Here is a 14,679-nt window from a genome sequence, read left to right as displayed (position 1 = left end):
GCTTGCCAGTCACACGCATTTATGAAGGGAATTGGCACATTTATGTTAGGTAATTTGTGCAGTTTAGATGGTTGAAGACATAATACCTTTGGGTTTCTCGTTTAATAGTTTTGCAAAAAACTCTACAGGTACCAGTGCTGCATTTGTTATGCAGAGGCTGCTGAATAAGAAGCTCCCTTTCCCAGTGCAGTGGAATGTGTTGCTGTCAGTAGGTCAGTACTTTTCTTAATGTTTTACTGCATTGTACAAGTTTGGAAATTAATTAGTACCTCTTGCTCTGTTGTGCAACACTGTAAAGTCCTGATCTTCCTCTAGTTGTTCCCATGTGAATGTTGTTAACACAAATTTAAAGGGAGAATGGTCATTTGTGACTAGCCCTATATATTCATGCCAAATGAATCTAAAGGTTTCTGGAAAGAACTAGAGTGTTTCTCTTCACCAATGGAAGTTGAAGTTTAGTGCAATACTGAGGCAGTGCTATGCTGTTGGAAGCATCATCTTTTAGTTGAAAATTTAAACCCCATCTGCCTTCTCGTATGGACATTGTTATCCCTTGGCACTATTTGAAGAAGAGAAAGGGAGTTCTTCCTGGTGTCCTGGCCAATATTTGTCCTTCAACCAACATCATTAAACTGATTATCTGGTTGTTATCACATTCATATTTGGGATCTTGCTGTGCACAAATCGGCTGCTGTGACTAGGTTTCAAACATATTGGCTGTAAAGCGCTTTGGGGCATCACAAGTTTGTGAAAGTCACTATAAAAATGCAAGGTTTTTTTCTATTATAAGAAATGAACAAAAGAAACACTGGTTAGGTGGTACAGATAGACTGAAGATTGTCTGCCTGAAACTGTTACTGCGTTTCTGAAGCCAGATAGGGTCAAATAGTCTGTCAATTTGCGTCTTTGAAGATTGGCCAATTGGGTGGGTAACAAGCTAATGACACCATACCCCAGCAATGGTTGGTGCGTTGAAGACAAGAGGGGGAGCAGGAAATTTTGTCTGGGATTTTCCCCAAAACATAGTTCCTTTCCCTGGTGCTTCGCAAGGAGCTACGATTTTCAAAGTTTGTTACAGCCTTCAGTCCCTATAGTAACAGCCAAAGAATTTAAATTTAAATAACAGAATTCACAAACACAATTTCCCAAACCACTTCAGAGCCCATGGATTATTTGACATCTACTCACTTATTCTGTGGGAAAATTCAACAACTAGTTTGAAAGGTCCCACAAACAAGCAATTTGATAAACAGCCAAACATTCTGTTTTAGAAATTTTGGTTAAGGATAGATGCTGACCAAGAACTCTCCATGATCTTCAGGGCATCAGTTTTGGGTTTTGGACTGGGCTGGCTGTTTGAGACTGGGGGCCTGGGACAGGGGGCCGTTTAGGGCCTTGGACAGGGGTGGAGGTTTAGGGCCTGGGACAGGGGGCGGAGGTTTAGGGCCTGAGACAGGGGGCAGAGGTTTAGGGTCTGGAGGCCTGGGACCAGGGGTGGAGGTTTAGGGCCTTGGACAGGGGTGGAGGTTTAGGGCCTGGGACAGGGGGTGGAGGTTTAGGGCCTGGGACAGGGGGCGGAGCTTTAGGGTCTGGGGGCCTGGGACCGGGGGCAGAGCTTTAGTGTCTGGGGGCCTGGGACCGGGGGCGGAGATTTAGGGTCTGGGGGCCTGGGACTAGGGCAATGGTTTAGGGTCAGGGACTGGGGCAGTGGTTTGGGGTCTGGGGGCCTGAGACTGGGTTGTGGTTTTCGGCCTAGGGGGCCTGGGACTGAGTTGTGTTTTGCGGCCTGGGGGCCTGTGACTGAGTTGTGGTTTGCGGCCTTGGGGGCTTGCTACCACATGGAGTAGTTGAAGGAAGCAGAAGATGCATTTAAGGGAAGCTAGATAAGAGAAAGAGAATAGAAAAGTATACTGATAGGTTGGATGAAGAGTGATGGAGGAGGCTCACATGGAGCATAAAGGCTGACACTTGAATCTAATGGCCTATTCCAGTGCTGTATATTCAATGAGTGAATTCACATTGCCTTTTACATTCACTAGTGAGGGCAGATGAGATGAGACCTAATTTTAAAATTTCACCTGAAAGACTGGATCTCCCTCTACTGCACTGGAACTTTAGCTTCGATATCTGCTGCAGTGTCTGGATCACACAGAATCTCTCGGTGCAGAAGAGGCCCCTCGGCCCATTGAGTCTGCACTGACACGTGAGAAACACCTGACCTACCTACCTAATCCCATTTACCAGCACTTGGCCCATAGCCTTGAATGTTATGATGTGCCAAGTGCTCATCCAGGTACTTTTTAAAGGATGTGAGGCAACCCGCCTCCACTACCCTCCCAGGCAGTGCATTCCAGACCGTCACCTCCCTCTGAGTAAAAAAAACTTTTCCTCACATCCCCCCTAAACCTCCTGCCCCTCACCTTGAACTTGTGTACCCTCGTGACTGACCCTTCAACTAAGGGGAACAGCTGCTCCCTATCCACCCTGTCCATGCCCCTCATAATCTTGTACACCTGGAGAGAGGTGTTGGGCAAAATCATTGAACCGTGACTGACATTTAGGTTGTGTACAGTAAGAGTACAAAGCTCACGACAGTTATGTATCAACCATTTAGCTAATCAGAACAAAAATCACCAAACCTAATACTTTGCAGCATTCAGACCCAGGGGGTGATTTAACAGTTAGCTGATGGGAAAGGTTGTGGCGTGTACCATGAGTTTGATTAGCAGGGATCCACTTTAACCTGGAGATTGTTGAGCAAAGTTTAAAGTGGTAGCTGCATCTTAGAATCCCAGTTACCCTGCTGATTTGGCTACACTCAGTCCTTCATCTTCAGGCTGGGCTTTATTCATAATTGAGATATTATTTAGCACTTAACAAATGACTGTTCCCTCTGATACAGTGACAGGGTCATTGTTGAGTTATTCAGTGACGTGTGTGGAGACACAGAAGTGCTCAAACCTGTGGGTTTACCTTGAGACTGGAGCAATGCCACATAACCCTGAGAAAGGTGAGACTACCAGGAAGTAAAGCATGTAAATGAAAATGTGCCCAGTCTTTGAAACTGAAATTGTGGCAAGGTGCAGGGAGGAGGAGCAGAGCAATTCTATTGGTCCAGATTGGTCACTGAATTTAAAAAAAGTTTCAAACAAAAGTGAACCTGAACAAGACTTGGGTGATACAGTGAGCTAAACACTGGCTTTTCACCTCTATGATGTGTGTTTGAAACAAGGGAGGGAGAAACCAAGAAACTATAGATTTACCAGTTTAATGTGTTAGTTTTTGCAAAGTTTCTGGAATCTAAGAGCATTTGGACAAGTATAAGCTAATCAGAGAGTCAGCATTGATGTATGAAGGGCAGGTAGGTCTGACTAATCTCATGGAATTTTTTAAATTTCACATTCGGTAGATAAGGAATGTTATTTATGTGAACTTGATAAGGATCCACACAAGAAATTATCAAAAATGAAAGCTTTGGGAATTCTCTGTGTTGAGTTTGATTAATATCAACTCAGTTCCCAGGCATTGACAACGCCCCCATATCAAAAGACTGAGTTACCATAAACTGACCCTCTGTTTTTTTGTAACTCGCCCTTGGGATGTCAATAACATTTCTCTTTGAGTGGTTGGGTCTTGGACACCATTAAGAATCGATTGCATTGTCTTGGATCAGTATTAACCTTGGGGTAGCGGGTTATGGCAGTTTTTATAGTCAGTCTTCTGATTTGCTGCCTTCAATTTCACACTCCTTTGGGGTTGGGATGATTGACCACCGGGCTGATGGCTTAGGAGGATAACCACTAACATTTCATACCTGGTTACAGGATGGAAGTTGTCAGAAATAGAAAAGAAATAGGTGAGCAGATGATACAAAGATAGGTGGAGGGACAGGCTGTATTGAGGAGGCGGGGAGGCTGCAGAAGGATTTGGACAGGTTAGGAGAATGGGCACAGAAGTGGTAGATGGAATACAACGTGGGGAAGTGTGAAGCACTTTGGTAGGAAGAATAGAGGCATAGACTATTTTCTTAATGGGGAGAGAATTCAGAAATCTGGAGTGCAAAGGGACTTAGGAGTCCTAGTCCAGGATTCTCTTAAGGTTAACTTGCAGGTTGAATCGGTAGTTAGGAAGGCAAATGCAATGTTGGCATTTATTTCAAGAGGACTAGAATATAAAAGCAGGGATGTGCTGCTGAGGCTTTATAAGGCTCTGGTCAGACCACATTTAGAATATTGTGAGCAATTTTGGGCCCCGTATCTCAGGAAGGATGTGCTGGCCCTGGAGTTGGTCCAGAGGAGGTTCACGAGAATGATCCCAGGAATGAAAGGCTTAACATATGAGGAATGTTTGAGGACTCTGGGTCTATACTCAATGGAGTTTAGAAGGATGAGGGGGGACCTGATTGAAACTTACAGAATACTGAAAGGCCTGGATAGAGTGGACGTGGGGAAGATGTTTCCATTAGTAGGAGAGACTAGGACCCGAGGGCACAGCCTCAGAGTAAAGGGAAGACCTTTTAGAACAGAGATGAGGAGAAACTTCTTTAGCCAGAGCGTGGTGAATCTATGGAATTCATTGCCACAGAAGGCTGTGGAGGCCAGGTCATTGAGTATATTTAAGACCGAGATAGATAGGTTCTTGATTGGTATGGGGATCAAAGGTTACGGGGAGAAGGCGGGAAAATGGGGTTGAGAAACTTATCAGCCATGATTGAATGGCGGAGCAGACTCGATGGGCCGAATGGCCTAATTTCTGCTCCTATGTTTTATGGTCTTATGGTGTCACTGTTGCAGTAAAGAATGCTGTTTTGAGATTCTATTTAAGACACATTATTGAAACAGAGTAGAGAGAGCTTTACTCTGTATCTAACCCCATGCTGTACCTGTCCTGGGAATGATTGATGGGGACAGTGTAGAGGGAGCTTTAGTCTGTATCTAACCCCATGCTGTACCTGTCCTGGGAATGATTAATGAGGACAGTGTAGAGGGAGCTTTCATCTGAATCTAACCATGTGCTGTACCTGTCCTGGGAATGTTTGATGGGGACGGTGTCGAGGGAACGTAAGACATGTTATGCTGTGCGTAAGACATGCTATGCTGCCCTAGGATTGTTTGATGCTCACAGTGGGTTTTAAAAATTATTCAATTCCTAGGGGTTACATCATTCAACATGAATAGCAGAAAAAGCAGCTCAGCAAAAAGAATAAAACTGCCTGAAAAGTTATCGTGGACAGGGCTGGGCCTCATCCCTCATTGGAAAGCATTTTGGATTAAGTTTTTTGGCTTGAAGGTCCAATTAGGCATAATTCCGTTCTTGTCGGCAATTTCACAAAACATGTGGAAGTTTAGTTAAGCAGGTTCAATTAACAAAACCAGGCTTCTGTTAATGTCTTCAGACCACAAAATTTGTTCACCCAGAGCTGAATCATGCTGACTGAATTTCAGTGGGCTGTTTGATCGAGGGCGGAATGGGAGGTGGTGAGTTTGTTTTAGCTGATAGTTTGTCCTTTCCAGGAGGGATCACTATGCAGCAATTAGGAGTGGAATTTCTTTTGCATTTCCCTAACCCAGGAGCGCTGAGGTCAGTTGCACCGCCCTTACCTACAACAGTTAACTCAACATAAACCAAGAATATGACAGTGGTGAGCGGTGAACTGATTGACCGGGTGAAAGATCACTGACTGAGTGATCGGTGGGGAGAACTCGCCTGCCAACTGCCCGGGGTCTGGGGGGAATATGCTGGTGAGAAAGAAGCTCACCATCAGTACGAGTTAGTGCTTCTGGGACATTACAAGGAGGGGGAAAAATTAATACAGTCAAGGAAATAATGGTGTTTTTGCTTCGGGATGTGACGAATGACAGATTCCCTATCAGCTACAGCTATGCATTTACTATTTGTAGTAACTACTCCCTTTTGGCTGGTGCCACAGGCAAGGAGCAGCATTGTAACCAAATAGATCACCAGATCCCTAACACTTTCCTGTCTCAGACACTCCCAGATCTGCAGTTTGCTGTAAGGGCAATGCAAATTCATTCCTGTAAAACAACTCCTGTTCTGTAGAAGATCATTAGCCATCAATATCCATCTAAGGGCCCATGAACAGGATGTCATTTTATTTCAGTTCATATTTAAGGCAATTGACAAAAGAACAGAGGGGAGATTGGGAGAATTTTTTTATGCAGCAGGTTATGATGATCTAGAATGCACTGCCAGAAAATTATTTTCAAAAGGTAATTGAATAAATACTTAAAAAGGAAATGTTTACTGAAATATGGGGAACATAAAAACATAAGAATTAGGAACAGGAGTAGGCCTGTTCCACCATTCAATAAGACCATGGCTGATTTGTTTGTGGCCTTAACCCCACTTTCCTGCCTATTTCCCATAGCCCTTGACTCGCTTGTCAGTCAAAAATCTGTCTAACTCAATGTTGAATATATTCAGTGACCCAACCTCCACTGCTCCCTTGTGAAGAGAATTCCAAAGACTAATGATCCTCTGGGGAAGAATTTTCTCCTCATCTCCATCTTAAATGAGAGACCTCTTATTTTTAAACTGTGCCCCCTAGTTCTAGATTCCCCCATGAGAGGAAGCATCCTCTCAGCATCTGTCCTGTCAAGCCGCCTCAGAATCTTATATGCTTCAATAAAATCACCTCTCATTCTTCTAAACTCCAATAAGTATAGGCTCAACCTTTCCTCATAAGTCAACCCCTTCATCCCAGGACTCAGCTGAGTGAACCTTCCTGGAGTACTTTAATGCGAGTATATCCCTCCTTAAGTAAGGAGACCAAAACTGTGCATAATACTCCAGGTGTAGTCTCACCAAAACCCTGTACAGTTTTAGTAAGACTTTCCTGCTTTTATACTCCACCCCCTTTGCAATGAAGGCCAACATTCCCTTTGTCTTCCTAATTTCTTGCTGTACCTGCATGTGAATTTTTCGTGATTCATGTACAAGGACACCCAGATTCCTCTGTACTGCAGCATTCTGCAGTCTATCCCTATTTAAATAACACTGTTCTATTCTTCCTGCCTTAATGGGCAACCTCACATTTTCCCAAATTATACTCCATCTTCCAATTTTATTCCCATTCGCTTAACCTACCTATATCCCTTTGCAGACTCTTTGTATCCTCCTCACAACTTACTTTCCTACCTATCTCTGTATCGTCAGTCAATTTGGCTACAATACACTTGCTCCCTTCATCCAACTCATTAATATTGATTGTAAATAGTTGGGGCTCCAGCAATGGCACTCCTCATATTGGTTTAGCTCATTTAAAGAGCTGGCACAGGCAGGATAGGCCAAATAATCTTATGTGCTGTATGGTTCTATAATTCTATTCTTTTTGCAGGTACAAAGAATCAGAAGACTGACTCTGTGGAAAACATTGACACTGGAGGAAAGAAAACTCAGTATGGGGATATCATGGATTAAACGCTGCGTGGAGTCATGTATTTCACTTTATTGAAGCACTGTTCAGGAGTAAAAAATGTTCCCTGCACTACAGCAGCTCAGACTCTGCATCGTTTTTATTTCACTTTAGTGCCTGTCCCTCTAGTTATCCCTTCCTGAAGGTGTTGACTCATATGTTGATACATTATCTAGTCAGGGTTCAAAATACATGAGTGTGAATTCACCCTGGAAAACCCCCAGAAAACCCTGGAAAGTTCTATCATGGAAATCAGAGGGGGAGGCCCAGGCTGATGCTTTGGGGACAGTGGTTCAAATCCCACCACAGCAGCTGGTGGAATTTGAATTCAATTAATAAATCTGGATATGAAGCTAGCCTCAGTAATGGTGACCATGAAACTAACATTGATTGTTGCAAAAATCCATCTGGTTCACTAATGACCTTTAGGGAAGGAAATCTGCCATCCTTACCTGGTCTGGCCTACATGTGACACCAGATTCTCAGCAATGTGGTTGACTCTTAAATGCCCTCTGAAATACCCTAGCAAACCACTCAGTTCAAGGGCAGTTAGGGATAGGCAACAAATGCTGGTCTTGCCAACGATGCCCATGTCCCAGGAAAAATGATGAAAAAAATAAGGGGTGCAAGAGCAGAGAGACCTGGCAGTATGTGTGCATAAATCATTCAATGTGGCAGGCCAGGTTGAGAGTGCAATTACCAATAATACATACGGGATTCTCTGCTTTATATATAAGGGCATAGAGTACAAAAGCAAGGAAATTATGATAAAACAAAAACAGAAATACCTGGAAAATCTCAGCAGGTCTGGCAGCATCGGCGGAGTATTGACTGACAAAGTTGACGTTTCGAGTCCTCATGACCCTTCAACAGAACTAAGTAAAAATAGGAGAGGGGTGAAATATAAGCTGGTTTAAGGTGGGGGGTGGGGGGGGTGGTTGTAGGGACAAGCAAGCAGTGATAGGAGCAGATAACCAAAAGATGTCACAGACAAAAGAACAAAGAGGTGTTGAAGGTGGTGATATTATCTAAAAGAATGTGCTAATTAAGAATGGATAGCAGGACAGGCAAGGTACAGATAGATCTAGTGGGGGTGGGGTGAAATAAGACTAAAAGGGCATAAAAGGTATAGATTTAAAAATAATGGAAATAGGTGGGAAAAGAAAAATCTATATAAATTATTGGAAAAAACAAAAGGGAGGGGGAAGAAACGGAAAGGGGGTGGGGATGGAGGAGGGAGTTCACGATCTAAAGTTGTTGAACTCAATATTCAGTCCGGAAGGCTGTAAAGTGCCTAGTCGGAAGATGAGGCGCTGTTCCTCCAGTTACGATAAACCTGTATAAAACACTTGTTCAGCCTCCAACGGAGCATTGTGTCCAGTTCTGGGCACTACACTTTAGGAAGGGATCTGAGATGGTGCAGATTGACAAGAGTGGTTCCAGGAATGTGAAACTTTAGTTACGTAAATAGATTGTTAGGGTTGTTCTCCCTGGAGAAAGGAGTATTGAGAAGAGATTTGATAGAGGTGTTCAAAATCACGAGGGCTCTGGAAAGAGTAGATAGGGAGAAACTGTTCCCATTGGTAGAAGGTTTGATAATCAGAAGACACAGATTTAAGGTCATTGGCAACAGAAACAACAGTGACATGAGGAAAAACTTTTTTATGCAGCGAGTGGTTAGGATCTGGGACATGCTGCCTGAGAGTGTGGTGGAAACATTCAATTGTGGCTTTCAAAAGAGAATTGGATCATTTGAAGAGAAACAATTTATAGGGCTACAGGGAAAAGATGGAAAAGTGGGACTAAGTAAATTGCTCTTGTAGAAAGCCAGCATGGACATGATGGGCCAAATAGCCTCTTTCTGTGCTGTAACTATTCTATGATTCTAAACAGCCTAGCTCTAATTTTAAGATCATATCCCTGCATTATTGATTTCCCCCACTGGAGAAGGTACTTTCTCATCATCTACCCTACTAAATACTTTAATCAGTTGAAGACTGTCAATTAGATTACCCTCAACTTCAAACTTAAGGGAGACAGCCCAAGTTTATGCAACCTGTCCATAAGCCCTGATATCATTTTGGTGAACCTGCACTGTACCTTTTCCAAGACCTTCATGAGGCGTGAAGTCCGAAACAATACGATGTTCAGTACAATACTTCAGATGAGCTATGATCTCCCTACGCTGCGACTGTAGGTTTAGGGGATATGACCTCCCTACACTGTGACTGTAGGCTTAGGGGGTATGACCTCCCTACACTGTGACTATAGAGTTAGGGGGTATAACATCCCTACGCTGCAACTGTAGGCTTAGTGGATATGACCTTCCTACACTGTGACTGTAGGCTTAGTGGGTATGACCTCCCTACACTGTGTAGGGTTAGGGGATATTACCTCCCTACCACTGTGACTGTAGGGCTAGGGGATATGGTGGTAAAGTATTAAAAGTTGACATGAGCAAAACATGTCATGGTAAGTAATATAGATGGTACAGCACTTGTCAAGAATATTTATTTGCAGAATAAACAGCCAGAGCAATTTAAGACTGCTAATGTAGGAATTAATTATTTCCTGTGGACAGTAGATCTTTAAATGACAATTGTATCAAATTACTTTAGGAGTGTACACACTTTTAAGTGAAATGACTATGGATACAGAAGTATTATGGCAAAGTGCTGACCAGAGCAACCATGAAGAGAAAAAGGATGAAATTTAAGTCAAAAGTACAGTGCCAGTCAAATTCCCTGTGGACCCTCATTCAAACAATGGAAATAGCAAACGGTGCTGCAGTTACATCATATCCTGTAACGAAAAGTAGGTGTGTTACAGACCGGGGATATAAAAAGTGAGTGTATACTAGTTTAAGGATGGTACAGCTTGGATTTAAGACTTTGGAGATTAATCTTAGGACACCCTTCACTCTGTTGGGCTAACCTAATGTAAGTTAATTTGAACACGGGACTTGCACATTTGCTATGATTGATGTAAGATAGAACAGAAGGTAAATCTTCTATTTCCCAATAAAGTTGTTAATATTAGACTTCTGGACTCATTATTGATAAGATTAATTCGAGTTTCTAAAATCTTTGACAGTGACTTTCAGCGAAACTGACCGCTATACTCATGTGTGGAGTCCTGACTTAAGTTTCTGTCAAACTTCCAAACTAGAATATTTATTGAATAAATGCATTACAATCCTGCAGGAAGCTTCTCTACTATTCAACTTTCATGTAACAAGAGATGTGCTGCTCATTTATTCTTCCCCTTTATTTTTGTCCTAATGTTGGGCAGACACTTTTCACCTCATTCAGATAGGACATGGGCTAGGTTTCAGAATATACCTGAGAGACTGCTCCTGCCATCAAAGCAACATAAGGGGATGAGAACCAGAGGACACAGATTTAAGGTGATGGGCAAAAGAAGCTATAGTGACATGAGAAAACCATTTTATGCAGTGAGTGGTTAGATGACATAAGAAATGGGAGCAGGAGAAGACCATATGGTCTGTAAGCCTGCTGCACTATTCAATATGGGGGAGGTGAGAGTGACTGCCCTTGACATCGAGGCAGCAATTGACGAGTGTGGCATCAAGGAGCCCTAGCAAAATGAGCCAATGGGAATCAGGGAATAACTGCTGGTTGGAGTCATACCTGGCACAAAGGATTGTGGTGCTATGATCCCAGTTGATGGTACTACTGGACAAGTCAGATCCCTAGGTGGAACCTGGCTCGATAGATCCTAACTTTCCTTTTTTGTTTAGAAACATGGAGGGAGGCTACTGAACAGTTACAGGAGCCTGCTGATGAACTTTTAACAAACAAATAAAACATTTATTAAAGAAGAAAAAATAACTATATTACACTACTCCTTCAATCACAACTATACCTTTACAGATATAGACAGATTTGTGAAGATAACACAAGTTACAAAATCTACCTTATGCTCTTAACGCTCACAGTAAGTATGCAGTCCATATAACCAATAGTCGACCTGTGGTTGGACAAACCACACTCCAAGATCAAGTGACAGATGCCACCCAAAGCAGATCCTATGAATCTCTCATCAACTCCCCCCAGGCACTCATCAGATTGTGAACCAACTGGTCTCACAGAAACTCCATCTTTCACACAAGGGTTTCCAATCTCCACTCTTCAAGAGCTCACCTTGGAATCTTCTCCCAAACAACACTTTCTCTTGGACATCTCCAACAAGGATCCATCTCCCAAGTTTCGATCTCTCCCTCCGAAGTTCCTCCCCTGGATTGCCATGTGTATTTAAACTTCTCCACACTCTGAAACTCAGCTGTGCCAACAGAAGACCACTACTTCACAGCCCCATAGTAAGCAGCCATCAACCTTTGGCTGTCTCCTCGGGTCTTCTGGCTTCTCGCAAGCCCAATTTGCCTTAATTCTGCTCCCAGCAGCTTTCTCTCTTTAATTCAGAGACTTTTCCTCTGCTCCTTACTTTAACTTCACTGAACAGGGTCTGTTTTGGACTCCTGTTCTTGTTCCTTTGCTTAACTGTCTTCTTGGGACTTCTGTCCCACTTCCTGGTTTCTGGGAAATCTGCTCCCTGCAGCTCCCACTCTCGTGTCTAGTTTCTGTCCTCTTGGTGTAATGGCATTCTTTTCTGGTTGACCTGACCCACTTTCTGCACTGTTTCACTTTAGGGGTTTTGTTTTCCTTCTGCGCAGGTTCAGGGCTAGCTTTATGAACAAACGAAAGAGGAACAGAAGTAGGCCATTCAGCCCCTCGAGCCTGCTCCGCCATTCAATAAGATCATGACTGAACAGTTTATGTTTCGAATTCCACATTCCCATCTATTCCTGATAACCTTTGATTCCTGTATCTAACAAGAATCTATCTACCTCTGCCTTAAAAATATTCAGTGACCCAGCCTCCACTGCCTTCAGAGGCAGAGAGTTCTAAAAGTTGCACAACCCTCTGAGAGAAAAGATTTTTCCTCATCTCTGTCCTATACAGGCAACCCCCAATTTTAAAACTGTGCCCTCTTGTTCTGGACTCACCCAGAACAGGAAACATACATTCCATATCCACCTTGTCAAGACTATTCAGGGTCTTATATACTTCAATCAAGTCACCCCTCACTCTTCTAAACTCCAGTGGAAACAAGCCCAGCCTGTCCAACCTATCCTCATAAGACAACCCACTCATTCCAGGTGTCAAACTGCTAAGCCTCTTCTGAACCGCCTCCAACATATTTACATCCTTCCTTAAATAAGGAGACCAAAACTGCACACACTATTCGAGATGCAGTCTTAACAACGCCCTGTATAACAGAAGCATAACACCCTTACTTTTATAAAAACAAAAAGCTAAAAGCTACTGCGGATGCTGGAAATCCAAAACAAAAACAGAATTACCTGGAAAAACTCAGCAGGTCTGGCAGCATCGGTGGAGAAGAAAACAGTTGACGTTTCGAGTCCTCATGACCCTTCGGCAGAACTGAAGTATAGTTAGGAGAGAGGTGAAATATAAGCTGGTCTAGGGTGGGGGGTGGGGGGAGAGAGAAGTTGACGGTGGGGTGGTTGTAGGGATAAGCAAGCAGTGATAGGAGCAGATAATCAAAAGATGTCACAGACAAAATGATCAAAGTGGTGTTGAAGGTGGTGATATTATCTAAGAAAAGTGCTAATTAAGAATGGATGGCAGGATACTCAAGGTACAGCTCTAGTGGGGGTGGGGTGGAAAGACTAACAAAGTATTAGTTGTAGATTTAAAAATAATGGAAATAGGTGGGAAAAGAAGAATCTATATAAATTATTGAAAAAAAAGGGAGGGGGAAGAAACGGGGTGGGGATGGGGGGAGGGGGAGTTTAAGATCTAAAGTTGTTGAATTCAATATTCAGCCCGGAAGGCTGTAAAGTGCCTAGTCGGAAGATGAGGTGCTGTTCCTCCAGTTTGCGTTGGGCTTCACTGGAACAATGCAGCAAGCCAAGGACAGACATGTGGGCAAGAGAACAGGGTGGAGTGTTAAAATGGCATGCGACAGGGAGGTTTGGGTCTTTCTTGCGGACAGACCGCAGGTGTTCTGCAAAGCGGTCGCCCAGTTTGCGTTTGGTCTCTCCAATGTAGAGGAGACCGCATTGGGAGCAACGAATGCAGTAGACTAAGTTAGGGGAAATGCAAGTGAAATGCTGCTTCACTTGAAAGGAGTGTTTGGGCCCTTGGACGGTGAGGAGAGAGGAAGTGAAGGGGCAGGTGTTGCATCTTCTGCGTGGGCATGGGGAGGTGCCATAGGTGGGGGTTGAGGAGTAGGAGGTGATGGAGGAGTGGACCAGGGTGTCCAGGAGGGAACGATCCCTACGGAATGCCGCCAGGGGGGGTGAAGGGAAGATGTGTTTGGTGGTGGCATCATGCTGCAGTTGACGGAAATGGCGGAGGATGATCCTTTGAATGCGGAGGCTGGTGGGGTGATAAGTGAGGACAAGGGGGACCCTATCATGTTTCTGGGAGGGAGGAGAAGGCATGAGGGCGGATGCGCGGGAGATGGGCCGGACATGGCTGAGGGCCCTGTCAACGACCGTGGGTGGAAAACCTCGGTTAAGGAAGAAGGAGGACATTTCAGAGGAGCTGTTTTTGAAGGTAGCGTCATCAGAACAGATGCGACGGAGGCGAAGGAACTGAGAGAATGGGATGGAGTCCTTACAGGAAGCGGGGTGTGAGGAGCTGTAGTCGAGGTAGCTGTGGGAGTTGGTAGGCTTGTAATGGATATTGGTGGACAGTCTATCATCAGAAATTGAGACTGAGAGGTCAAGGAAGGGAAGAGAAGTGTCAGAGATAGACCATGTGAAAATGATGGAGGGGTGGAATTGGAAGCAAAATTAATAAATTTTTCCAGGTCCCGACGAGAGCATGAAGCAGCACCGAAGTAATTATCGATGTGAGAACAAGTTCAGCCAGAAGGAGGAGAGTAGTGGTGGATGGGGATTGTTCGGGCCTCTGTTCAAGGAAGAAGCTAAAGGCCCTCAGACCATCCTGGTGGGGGATGGAGGTGTAGAGGGATTGGACATCCATTGTGAAGAGGAAGCGGTTGGGGCCAGGGAACTGGAAATTATTGATGTGACGTAAGGTGTCAGAGGAATCACGGATGTAGGTGGGAAGGGACTGGACAAGGGGAGAGAGAAGGGAGTCAAGATAACGAGAAATGAGTTCCGTGGGGCAGGAACAGGCTGACACGATCGGTGTGCCAGGACAGTTCTGTTTGTGGATTTTGGGTAGGAG

At 44.0% G+C, this 14,679-nt stretch overlaps 1 protein-coding gene across 1 annotated transcript; it reads left to right on the top strand.

Moving 5' to 3' along the window:
- Window positions 1–6: 6 nt before the first annotated feature.
- tmem141 (transmembrane protein 141) lies at window positions 7–7,512 on the top strand. The gene is made up of 4 exons (XM_078549663.1): window positions 7–49; window positions 129–212; window positions 2,903–3,010; window positions 7,358–7,512. Exons 1-4 carry the CDS (start codon window positions 22–24, stop codon window positions 7,438–7,440), a joined length of 303 nt encoding a protein of 100 aa, XP_078405789.1. The 5' UTR covers window positions 7–21; the 3' UTR covers window positions 7,441–7,512.
- The last annotated feature ends 7,167 nt before the right edge of the window (window positions 7,513–14,679 follow it).

The sequence above is a fragment of the Cetorhinus maximus genome, chromosome 10 (assembly GCF_964194155.1).
Source record: "Cetorhinus maximus chromosome 10, sCetMax3.hap1.1, whole genome shotgun sequence".
NCBI classification, from domain to species: domain Eukaryota; kingdom Metazoa; phylum Chordata; class Chondrichthyes; order Lamniformes; family Cetorhinidae; genus Cetorhinus; species Cetorhinus maximus.
The sequence above is the reverse complement of the archived record's forward strand: the minus strand, read 5'-3'. Positions and strand labels throughout refer to the sequence as shown.